The sequence below is a fragment of the Gracilinanus agilis genome, chromosome 6, assembly GCF_016433145.1.
Source record: "Gracilinanus agilis isolate LMUSP501 chromosome 6, AgileGrace, whole genome shotgun sequence".
Lineage (NCBI taxonomy): Eukaryota > Metazoa > Chordata > Mammalia > Didelphimorphia > Didelphidae > Gracilinanus > Gracilinanus agilis.
The window spans coordinates 21,347,682-21,360,229 of record NC_058135.1 but is presented as its reverse complement, the minus strand read 5'-3'; the positions used below and the strand labels follow the sequence as shown (position 1 = coordinate 21,360,229).

The window sequence follows — 12,548 nt, the reverse complement described above, 5'->3', positions numbered from 1 at the left end:
ATATATATATATATATATATATATATATATATATTTATACATATATACACATATATATATATAGTAAAAGACTCTGGTAATGATTTGCCTGAAGTGAGAGAAAGCAATTTTGACATATACGTATACACATATCACATATCTATATGTATATATGCATATATACATACATATTTAAATAATAAGCTTATTCTCCTTTTCTTTTTCAAATTTCTGGTTATGATTTTTTAAATCTCTGTTTCCTAGAACAACAATAAGAGCAAAGCAAGCTGTTCATGCTAATTCTCCCATTCTTTTTCTGTGAAACAAAGGAGTTGATCTGATGGTCTTATCACTCATGTAGATTACAGTGGTTGACAAGAGCAGTAAGTAGCTAGGATTCCTTTCACAAAACTTCCTGTTTGCAAGGATTTCCACACTTCTATTATGTGTCGTCTTGTAGACATAGCCCTTTTCTTTGTGTCATGCTGCATAGGCAATTTTTTTTTTTACTTTAACTGTTCTCTTTTGAATTCCTCTTGCTAGATAAATTGAAGTTGTTATTTTCTAGTTATCAACACTGATTTTTGAAGAGAAACTAATATTTTAATAAGCCTTTGTAATTTAAGAACATTTTGCTGTCTTGTCTGCAAGGTAAAATTCTCCAAGGGCTTTCAGCTGCTAATATATTGTTGTGTGTGCAATCCTACAGTTTGTATTCCGCATGTAGATTTTGGCACAATATTTATTAGTCCTCCCTAAAGGATACCTTTTCTTATTGAGTTATTCACTAAATGGTTAAAAATGCTAATTGATTGGGAAATGCCTAAAACTGTCATGCATACATGAGCAAGTCTCATTATGTTTTCCCTTGGTCAAGAACGTTATATGGTCAATGTGTGTTTGACAACAAACAATTTAGCTTCAGTCTATTTTTTTTTTCAGACTTATTTTACATTGTCCCATTCACGAAGTTTATTTCTGGCAGAGTTCATTTCTTTGCTGCTTTCTGTATGTGGTAATCCATCTCCTATCTATATTCCTTTTTCTTAGGATGTATCTTTTCCTCAATAGCTGGAATTTTCTACCTTATCACTTCTGCCACTGAGCCTCCTTATTCAGTCACTTTTCAGTCACATTCTATTCTTCCTAAGCTCATTTGATTTGTGTGTGTGTGTGTGTGTGTGTGTGTGTGTGTGTGTGCGTGTGTGAAAATACTACAGTGATTTGCCATTTCCTTCTCCAGCTCAATTTATAGATGAAGAAACTGAGGAAAAGAGTGACTTGCCAGAGTTATACAACTAGTGAATATATGGGACAGAACTTGAACTGAGGTCCTCCTGACTCCAGGACCAGTACTTTATGTACTGCACCACCTAGCTGCCCCTTAGTATCCATAGCTCCCTTTAGGTTGAGCTCAGATGCCATCTCTTACATGAGGCTGAAGAATTACTACTCTCCTGAAAATACAAGTTTTTACTATGCAGGTACTTTGTGTCTACTCATCCATATAAGTATTCTATAGAGTTATATATATGTATGTATGTACATCTTTCAAAGTACCATGGAATAATACAGGATTAGAAATGCAATCAGAGAGATATAGGTGTCAATCTTACTTCCATTACTTAGCTGACACCAGGCAAATTATTGAACCACATTGAACTTGAATTTGCTAATCTTTAAAATGTGGATAATAAAACTTGAAGTGCCTACATCACAAGAGAGATGTGAAACTTTGAGGGGAAAATATATGCAGCATATTTTGTATACATTAAAGTAAAATAAATACATATATGTACATATATATATAATTTATGTGAACAGAGACTCTCATATTGTTTCAATGCTTAGCAGAGTACTATACACAAATTTGCGCGTAGTATATATGTATACATATACATATATTTGTAAGTTGTTTAATACAGCTTGATGAATTGATTTTCCTTAATATTTATCTGACCAGAAAAGTAATCACTGTCTTATTGAAATTTTGGTTAGTTTTTATTTTAGATATTTAATGCTATGTTACTTGATACAAATACATATGTTTAAAAATATATTCAAATAATATATTTACATGCATTTAATAACATTGTTTTGTTCTGATGCTTTTGCATAAATTATTGTTTTACCATTTGTTTTTAAATGTATGTATTTTTTATATTACCGTATCTGAAATCATTATTGCAAATTGTGCTTTTGGGAAACTGCCTATAACATAATACATTTCATTCTAATCTATTGTTTTAACTGTCTCTATATGAGTCTTTGCTTTTCTAAGAATTTCTTGTAAATTCTTATGTTCTCCTATTCCATTCTATCATTCTCTTTCATTTTATAGACACATTAATCCATTTTCATTCCCAAGTATAACTGTTAACTTTGAATTTCTCTTAGCAAATTCTATTACTGTATTCATTTTTTAAAAACAACCACTTCTAGGTTCCTACAATTTGTTTTGCTTACACTAGCCTCATCTCAGGCTCTTCTCACAGATTTCTCTGTCACTCTCTGTGAAGACAATTTCTTGATTCAATATTTTTTGTTATTTTCTCTTTCTTTTCTACCATTTCCTTAAACTAATGAGATAAATATGCAATCCAGGATTCTCCCTATTCTTTTCTATCTCATAGCCTGGATGGTATTCACCATTGTACCCCTTTCTGAGAGATAATAATTCAGTTTTTAGTTCAGTTTATCCCCTTTCTCAATTATTTTCCTCATTGCTTCAAACATTTTGAACATAAAAAACTAATATCTTTGTTCTCGTTTGATGAGTCCCATGAAAGCTAATATTTGTGGAATTCAGTTCAACTCAGCAAGCATTTATTATACAACAACCATATTCTAGGACTTATGGTCTTCCAAATTCCTTTACCAAGCATCCAGAAGAAGTTTGGTGGCTCAGCAGATAAAGCATTGGTTCTGGAATTAGTAAGATGGGTTCAAAACCAGTCTCAAACATATAATACTTTTGTGACTCTGGACAAGTTACTTCATCTTTGTTTGCCCCAATTTCCTCAACAGAAAAAATGGGCCCAATAATGTCTATCACCTACCTTCCAGAATTGTTGTGAGAATCAAATTAGATAATATTTGCAAAATACTTAGAACAGTGTCTGGCATATAATAAATGCTGGTTTCCTTCCATTGTATCCATTGTGTCTTCTCAAATTCTCCCTCTCCACACATGTACTCATCATTATTTGGTAATATATATAACCCTATTCCCAGAAATATTAATTCATTATGAGTGTACCAATGTAAGGTGGAGAGGAATTCAATTTTGATTCAAAGGAATGAGACTGAATCCAGGTCCTTCCTTCTACTTATCAAACTTAACATCTTTATGCCATGAAACTGTCCCTGTGAACAGATCCCCTCCAAAAAATAAAAAAAATATGTATATACCAGGAAATTTACAAGGTTCTCCCCTTATCCATGTCTGTGAACCTGTCAACTTCTTCTCTTCTTCAATTAGTTCAGTTTTTCGAGCATGATTCCTGTTTCTAGTTTCATGAATGCTCTCTTGATGATTCACAGATAAGATGAGTCATCCAAAGAGAAGTTTCTTTGTCTCTTTCTTTGTTCATTACAGACATGACTGTTTCTGGCTCACACTCCTCCTGCTTTTCATCACTTCCTTTTTCTATCTCTGATATCCAGCACCAAGAAATATTTATCCAATTCTTCATCTTCACTGTCCTCTCTTTTATATAACTTCCTCATTATCTTTTTTCCCCAAGTTTTCCTCATAAATATTCTTTTTTTTTGTTCTCTCAGTGTCCCAATCATGTCTTTAAGGCATACATATTTTAAAATTTCTGTTCCATTTTTCAAACTGTCTAAAATTTATCAACCTTATTTTTTCAATTTAATTTCATATTTCATAAATTCCCTTCTAAGTACTCTTCTCATCCATAAATCCTTCAATGGGATTAATTCAAATTTGTAACTTTTGGTAAACATCTATCTATTTTCATTGATGATTAAGCTTCATTTTGAGGGATATGTGATTGGGAGGGACAATATTATTTTCTTGTAATGATATTACAATTCAGGCTTTATTTTCATTTCTTATGGGTATAGGAATAATCTTACAAAATTATTCCTATTCTAGAGTTTGACCATAACATTATGGGAGAGTTGATTTGGGTGCTGTTTTTTTTCACTCATTAAATAAGTGAGATGGACTATTATCTCTTTCAGATGTAAATTTGTAGAAATGTCCTATGATAGTTCTCTCTTCTAAATCCATAAAACTTTCCTTTTCTTCTCCTATGGAATCAGATGCATACATTGACTTGCATTATAAATATCTGTACATGTCTCATCCCCCCTACTAGATTATAAGCTCTTAGAGGCAGGGGTCATGTTACTTTCATTATAACCCTTATAAACAGTCAGGTAAGCCTTTATTAAATGTTAAGTATGTGTCAATTACTCTTTTAAGTGCTGGGTATATAAAAGAAAGGAGAAAAAAAACCCTCTCTCTCCTAAAGAGATTATAATCTAATGAGAAATACAACAGATGAATACATAATAAATGTAAACTCTTATAAACAAAGACACTGGCAGAAAGGGAACCAGTAAAACTATCTTGCAGAGGAATCCAAGGATGCCAAGAAATACAGGAGAGGAGGAAATATATTCCAGACAAAGGCACAAAGACAGGAGATAAAACATCATCTATGAGTCTAGGCAAGTTGCAAAGAGTAAAAAAACTTGAAAAGTAGCAAAGGGCCTGGTTATGAATACATGGAAAAGATGAATCCATAAGTTTAGGGAGGCTCTAGAATTAACTGAACTGGTATTTTTGGTGACATGGTTAGATTTCCACTTCAGAAAAATGTCTTTGGCAGTTCTTTGCAGGATAGATTGAAGTGAAAGGGACTTGAGTCAAGGAGACTAATTAGAATGTTACAGTCAGAGTCTAGGTGAGAAGTGATGAAGGCAAAAATTAAGATTTTGTCTGTGAGAAGGGCAGAGAAGATGACTTGTAGAAGAGATGACGTAAAAGTAGAAATGTAAAGATTTAGCAAGCAATTGGATATAATATAGACACATATATATCAAATCACTTGCTAAATCTTTATATTTGGGATGTGTGTATATGTGTGTGTGCATGTATGTATAGTGAATAAGAGAGGAATCCAAGATGTCACAAAGTTACAAACCTGTGAACCTCCTTATTCAACTCCCTCTCGGATCCTTCTGTCCCCGTTATGCCTCTGGATGTTGGGGGACTATGTGGGACACTGTTTAGTCATGGAGTTAAGGATATAAGGATGTATGAAACACACTCTGCAAGTATTCTCAGCTAGCTTCCCTGGTGACTGCCCCGGGATATAGTCTTCTGATGCTAAGCTGTCAGTTTTTCCAAATTGGTCCCAAGTCCCAGCTCCTCAGCTTGGAGACCATGCTTGGGATTCAGAGTAACTGAGTTAGAAGGAAGAGGAGGGGGTCTGTTAGGGGAGCTGGGGTTTGGTCAATAGTGCATAAGTCAAACTCTTTTTTCCCCTCTGCCAGTTCTGAGTTCAGAATGTTGTATGTGGGGAGCAGAGCCCCTGTTGGTGAGAAAGGGGTAGGAAAGGGGTGTCAGCTCTTGTTTGGTCACATAGAGAATGAAAAATAATAAATAAGAAATTCATATTTAATCAAGTTTGGGGCCTCAAAAAAAAAAAAGAATCACTGCCCAAAACAATAATAGAGAAGTTGGAATAATGGCTAGATTTGGTGGGGGCAGAGTGGGGGTCACAGATTTACTTTGTGCATGTTGAATTTGAGATGTCTATAAGACAATCTGTGTTCACCAGGGGCAATCGATGAATTCGTTTTGAAGCCCAGGAAATAGATAGATCTGGGAATTATCTGAAAAGAGATGATAATTGAATCAATAGAAATTTATGAGATCACCAAGTGAAGCAATATAAATAAAAAAGAGAACTGTGGGTGGGGAGCACTCATGGTTCATCTGAGGAGCCATGTAAGAGGAGGAGATTCAAGGAAGATCACTGTTATAAAGAACCACTGATTCCCAGCTGTGTGACCCTGGGCAAGTCACTTAACCCCTAGTGCCTACCCTTACCACTCTTCTGCCTTAGAACCAATACACAGTATTTACTCCAAAATGGAAGGTAAGGGTTTTAAAAAATTTAACTAATTTTAAAAAATGAAGAACCACTGAGAAGAGCAGAAGGAGATGCTGTTGAGGAGGTTGAGAAGAATGAGGCCATTGAGATGATCATAATCATAGTTTACAAAGCACCTTCAATTTTGCAAAGCACTTCACAAATATTATCTCATTTTCTTTTCACAACAACTCTGTGAGATAGGGACTATTACTATTCCCAGTTTACAAATGAATTAATTGAGCCAAACAGAGGTTAAGAGACAGGCTAGACTGGAACTCGGGTCTTCCTGACTCTAGGTCACTGTGATCTAAAGTCACTTCAGAATAAGAATTTAAATTGAGTGATGAGGTCAGAAGCTAGATTGCTGAATATTTAGAAGAGGGGGAGGCATAGTTTAGATGGCTTTTCAGAGACTTTAGCAGGGAAGGAAAGAGATACAGAAAAATAGCTAGACATGCAAAGTATTTTCATGTTTGTGGTGTATCCCTAAAGTCTTCGATAACTTTTCCAAGTCCAATCAAGAGCAGAGATGTAAAGCAAAGGCCTCTGATTCAATACATGAGTCCGTCATATCAGAGATTCTCAATTTCATTGTTTATTGAGATTATAGCAGGTTCCCCCCCCCCCCGAGACCTTAATCATAATGAATTACTTTGGATAAAGTTACTTTCTAAGTAAATGGATATAGAGGCCTAAGGGAAGTTTAAAAATGTGAAAGATGTTTTGGGAAGCAGAGCACTTCATCAATACTTCAGCACATCAATGCAGTTCTGCCCCAGCAGGCTGTAGGATGCCCTGTACAAATGGTGCTCACTCACTCTTCCAAGGAAAAGTGATTCCTAATGGCCAAGAGAAAAATCACATAAAATTCCGAGCAGTTGAACTTAAAAGTTATGACATTGATAAATGGATTTATAAAGAGATGTAGCCCTCCTGCAAACTACTATATGTTTAGATACCTTGATATTAATTTTGGATGCCAGCCCAGTTCCATGGGAGCAAAGTTTATTATAAATACCAAAGGTAAATTTTTCTTTATTAAAGAAGGATATTACTGGAAATGATTTTAATCATATCAGAAAAGTAATTTTCTCATATTCATAAATTGAATTATTAGTCAAAAACAAGTTCATTAGCAGAATGAAAGTGATTTTTTTATCCTTAAATGACCTCATGATGGTCAGACTATTTATCCTTACATTTTATTTTCCAAAGATTAACAGCAAAGAAGGAAATATTACTTAAAAATCTAAATGTTTCTGAATGCATGTGTAAAATGAAGATGTATACTCAATGACTTGCTAAGGTACCTTTCAGCTTCTAATATCCTATTGTCTGGATAATTAGGCACATAACGATATTCTTCACTAACCAATAAAAGTATTACTCATGGTGAAAATTTCCAGATTGTAAAACACATAAACTCCTTCACTTGTTCCCAAGGAATTCATGGAATCTTTCCCTCAGGTTTATAAGGAAAGGGCAGACATTTATCTTTTGGGGATGGTAAGAACACAGGTAAATAACTCAACTTCTTATGTTGTCTAGCTTAATATTTGGGGATGTTATAGAATTTCTATTGTCAAGCTCTTTTATTAAAAAAAAAGTTTGAGTATGATTTTTTTCTCACTTACTTGAAATATATTACATTTTATGTCTCCAGAGGAAATTTCATCAGCAGCAAATTTAAACATAAACATGAGAAAACATGTCATGCTGGCTTTCATGAACAAATAGCCAATGCTTATTAATATATGCTAACTTTAAATTAATTCCCAAACTAGATTTGCTTCATTTCCTAGTTACACTTAGGAGTCAATCATTTTTTATTTTGTTTTTTGACCATTTAAGCTTCATTGTGACTCTCCTGTGATCCATTAGTAATGTGAACTAAATAACAAAAACACAAGATTTCCTTCCGTAGATAAAACAAAGGAGTATTGCACAGACTTTTGGTCAATGAAAGTCTTGCCCTCCAAACCCCATGAAACTCTTTGAATATTAAAAACTAAGTACAATTGTCACTTGCTTAGACTCACTGAGAATCCACAGGGGCTCCCAGTTGTTACTTCCCAAAATTCTGTCAATCTTTTAGTGCCTAGTTCTATCAATGCCAGTTTTGGGCCCATGGCTCTTATGTAACCATTCTCCATGACTTGGTTTAAGGCTGAGTTGATTATGACAAGTAAACAGTCTTTTGTCCATTTATTTTCGCTAAACAAAATAAAATTTGCCATAAACAGCACCCCTTTGTCTGGTTCTTATTCATTACAAATCCCTAAAATATCATACTAGATTCCCAGGCCTATCTAGCTTGAGTATGAACAGCAGGAGAATGAACAAAAGACTCCAGATTCACTCATAATCTATCGCTTCACTACAGTAAAACACAGAAGTTATGCAATGTCAAAATTAACTATGAAAATATGATTAAGTGTGTCAAATTTGGTCTATATCATAATTCTTGGTAAGTGAAAAACTCTGCATGTCTTATCTAAAAGTTAGAAAAGACATTTGATTTAAGCAATGTCCCATAAGGAGATTTATGACTATCTCTAGAGGTACAGCAAGATTAAATCTGAATTGAATTGTCTGACAGCTACTACAGTCTTAATCTTCCTAAAAGGAAACAAATTAATATTGCCATTTGAAAGTTGGCTACTATTATATTTTATATCCAAACAGCTTTGTCAGACCCAAACAACACACACTGACTGGAACACTTTTTTAAACCCTCACTTTCTGTCTTAGAATCAATACGGTTCCAAGGCATAAAAGCAGCAAGGATAGTCAATTGGGGTTAAGTGACTTGTCCAGGGTCACATAGCTAGGAAGTGTCTGGGGCCAGATTTGAATCCAGGAACTCCTGTCTCTAGGCCTGACTCTCTACTCCTGGGCCACATAGATGCCCCAGAACACCTTTTAAAAACAAACCTTCATTTTGATTTGACCAAGACTTCACTCCTCTACCCCTGTGCTCAGGATCAGAGAGTTAATTAAATATATAGGTTTTGTTTTTTAGCTTCCCTTAGATCAAATCTTCAGAAATAATATTCATTAGCTCAGGATAACTTGAAAACTAGAATTGAAATTATTTCTAACTACTATACTTTTCTCTGTTTTCCCAGACCATCATCCTACTCTGACTTCACTTTCCTTCCTTAACAATCATGAAGTAAAACATTTTCAGATTTATAATATGGAAATCTCCTTTAAAACCTCTTGGTTTATCACTAATATTCCCTTTCAAAACTTCACTCAACTTCACTTCACTTATTCTACTCACGGGCTATTATAATGTTGAAGAATTGCTTAAAAAAAAAAAAAGCTACACAACTCTGCTGACTTGGTCTACTAAAAGTTAATCTCATCTAATTTTGACTTTGCTTTCAATGACGCAAGGCAATTATTTTCTTCCTAAATTTACTCTTTATCCTACTTCCCACACAATGTTTCAAATCTTTTCTCTCTTCATTTCCTTTGCCTTCCTCATTTCATATTGAACAGAAAACCAAACCATCTGTCATATGCACACTCTTCTCCCTTGTTCCTCAAATCCCATATTCTTTGCTGCAGTTTCTGCTCTGTCTGTGCAGATGACTTTCAGATGCACATGTCCAGCCTTTGTCTTTCTCTTGAATTCCTTTCGATACTGATGTCTCCATATCTAACATCATCTCAAATGCAACACGTCCAAAATTAGAAACCATAAAATTTCTGTACTACCTTCTTTCTGTCGAGGGTGTCCCTATCCTTTCAGGCACCAGGTTTTCAAGCTATGAGTCATCTTCCACTCTCCATCTTTCTTCACTCATTCCCATATTGAATTAGTCCCCAAGTCTTATCAATTCTAACTCCATAACATGTCATTAATCTCTTTATCCTCCCTCTCAAGAACTACACTCTGGTTCACTCTCTAATCACCTAAATTATTGAAATAGCTTCTTGATTGCTGTCCTTACTTCCAGTTTGTCCTTTCTCCAGTCCGTTTTCCAAATAGGAAACAAATTTATATCTAAAATACACTTCTGGATGTATCACTTTCCTATTTGCCATTTAAAGTTCTTCAAAATCTAGCTTCAACCTACCTTTCCTGAATGATTTCATATTATCTTTTCAAAGGCATTCTGCATTCAAGAAAAAACTAGTCCACTAACATGTTTTATTGCCTATTTATGATATGTCATTGCCTTCCTGTCTGCCTTTCCACAAACTGTCCCTGTGTCTTCTCTACTTTCCTTCCTTTCCTCTGCTTCCTAGAATCCTAGTTAGCTCAGATGCCACTTCCTACTTGAGACCTTCCCTGATTTTTTCAATTGGTAGGGCCTACTTTTAATTAGATTTGCATTTATTCATCTGGGTTCATATTGTTTATATTCCTGTTCCCTCCTCCCAGTGGGACGTAAGGTTTTTGAGATGAGAACCTATTTTCCTTCTTCTTTCTATCTCTAATACCTAACATATTGTCTTCAATATAGTAGATATAATGAATTCTGGTTGAATTTAATTGAATACATTTGATTCCTTTTTTCTGAGTTAAAAGACTCGTTAGAGTCTTGGGGCCAAGATACATTTCTTTAAAATCTGTTAGACCTGAAAAAAAACAAAAAAACTTGTGACTTCTACTAGAAATTAAAATTCAGTAGGTTTTATCTCTCTATAGAATTTAATACTTCAAGTTCTCTCTCTCTCTCCCTTTCTCCCTCCTACATATATATGAACAAAAATGATAATGGCTAAATATAAAACAGTCTAAAGTTAAACAGTGAAATTTCCTTCAAATTCATGCTAACTAAGAATTTTGACTATTTTTAAAGCATTTCAATTCTCACTCATCCTTCCAAAATAATAATTTGGCACTTTTATACAAAAGGATAAATATATGAAGAGGAAAAGGGACAAATGAAGAGAATAACAATATTTCACTTGAAAACATTAACAAATTAGATCATGAGATGTTAGCATTTGCTCTGAAACTTTTTCACCAAAGTAACTTTAACCAAAACGGAATTTCATATTTGGCTTGAGTAGATTTTTCCTGATTGGGCTTTAAAGAAAAAATGAAGAATTTTACAAATGATAACACAAAAGTGCAATATCTTCAAAGATAAATGGTGAATTTTTCATGAAGAAACAGTCTTTAAACTTACCATAATCATTATCATAGAAAATAATGAATTTCTGCCAGGCATATTCTGTGACCACTCTTAAAATAACATCATTAAGATAGACGGGTGGACGGATAGACAGTGTATAGTCATCATTTCTATTGCTCCGGGTTAGTCCACAGCCACTTCTTGGGGTTCCAGCTGTTGACCTCTGAATGAAGAGGTGAGGGATGTGCATGGCATCTGCCAAAGATTGGAGTGATCCAGCTGATGTACAGCCAATGGAGCTGACAAGGGCCAAGATGCCTTGGTTCATGAGGTCACAGGCTGTAAGGAAATACAATGATATCAGAATGATACAGGCTTTTCAAGTTTTGTTCTTTAAAATTTTTCCTTTGGAGAAATGAAGGTGAAAAGTACCCAAGTTGATTTAGCAATATTAAGTTGTGAAGTGTTGAAGGAATTGAGGGGAGTAGGACAATACTGTGGCTAATTGTGGAAATTAAGTGATCCACACTCACTCTATTGTGATGCAATTCTGGAGCTAGTTCTCTTTTCCATTATGGGCCTAGCCCAAATTCTGTCTTGTGAGGAAAAGTTTACTTAGTGTGGAATTCAGAAAGAACCTTATTGCATTGTTTAATACTAGCCCAGTATGGCTGGGAAAATAAATAATTGGTCTGCTGTTTAGAGACTTTAACTAAGGATCTAGGTTATCTTGACCAGAAACTCAGTCATATTCTAAGATTGATGTAAAGAGTTTTCTCATAATTGAACATCTTAAGCAACCCATATATCTTATCTGAAAAGTGGCCCTATATTGATCAATCTCTTATAGTTTTCAAGTTCCTTTGAATATTTAAAGATTTTTGAGGAGGAATGGATACCTCTTTTCTCAAATTTAGAGAAGTCACCTGTTTACTGTCCCCTTCCCAACTTGGAAAGACCCTAATCTTTCATCCAATAAAAAATAAGATTACCTAATGTTGTATTTTTCCTTTTAATTAATTGGTCTTATTTGATTGTTTTTAATGTATGAAATTCTGTTTCACCCTGTATTCAGAGTCCACTTGTAAGCTAAGGAAAGGGTCCAGTCCCAGCTTGTCAGACAATTGTCATTGCTTAATAAAAGATATGTTCTGAAGGTCAAATATTTGTTTCATCAGCCATTTCATCTATTACTCATCACACCGCAAGGTGTTTTGGGGGCAATTTACAAAAGGGAGTCTAAAAAGCTAGTCATTCCCTTTTGAGCATGTATTTAGTCTTCATTTGACAACTTCTAATTGAATACCCAGAATATTCAAGATGGGGTAGGTAGTACTGT

General features: G+C 34.4%; 1 protein-coding gene across 1 annotated transcript in view; it reads right to left on the bottom strand.

The window, feature by feature from the left end:
* Positions 1 to 12,548, bottom strand: part of GRID2 (glutamate ionotropic receptor delta type subunit 2) — a 1,498,284-nt gene that overhangs the window by 901,703 nt on the left and 584,033 nt on the right. The window contains exon 3 of the mRNA XM_044681588.1: positions 11,264 to 11,548. Within this exon, the coding sequence (XP_044537523.1) occupies positions 11,264 to 11,548 (285 nt within the window). The remainder of the gene's footprint in view (positions 1 to 11,263; positions 11,549 to 12,548) is intronic.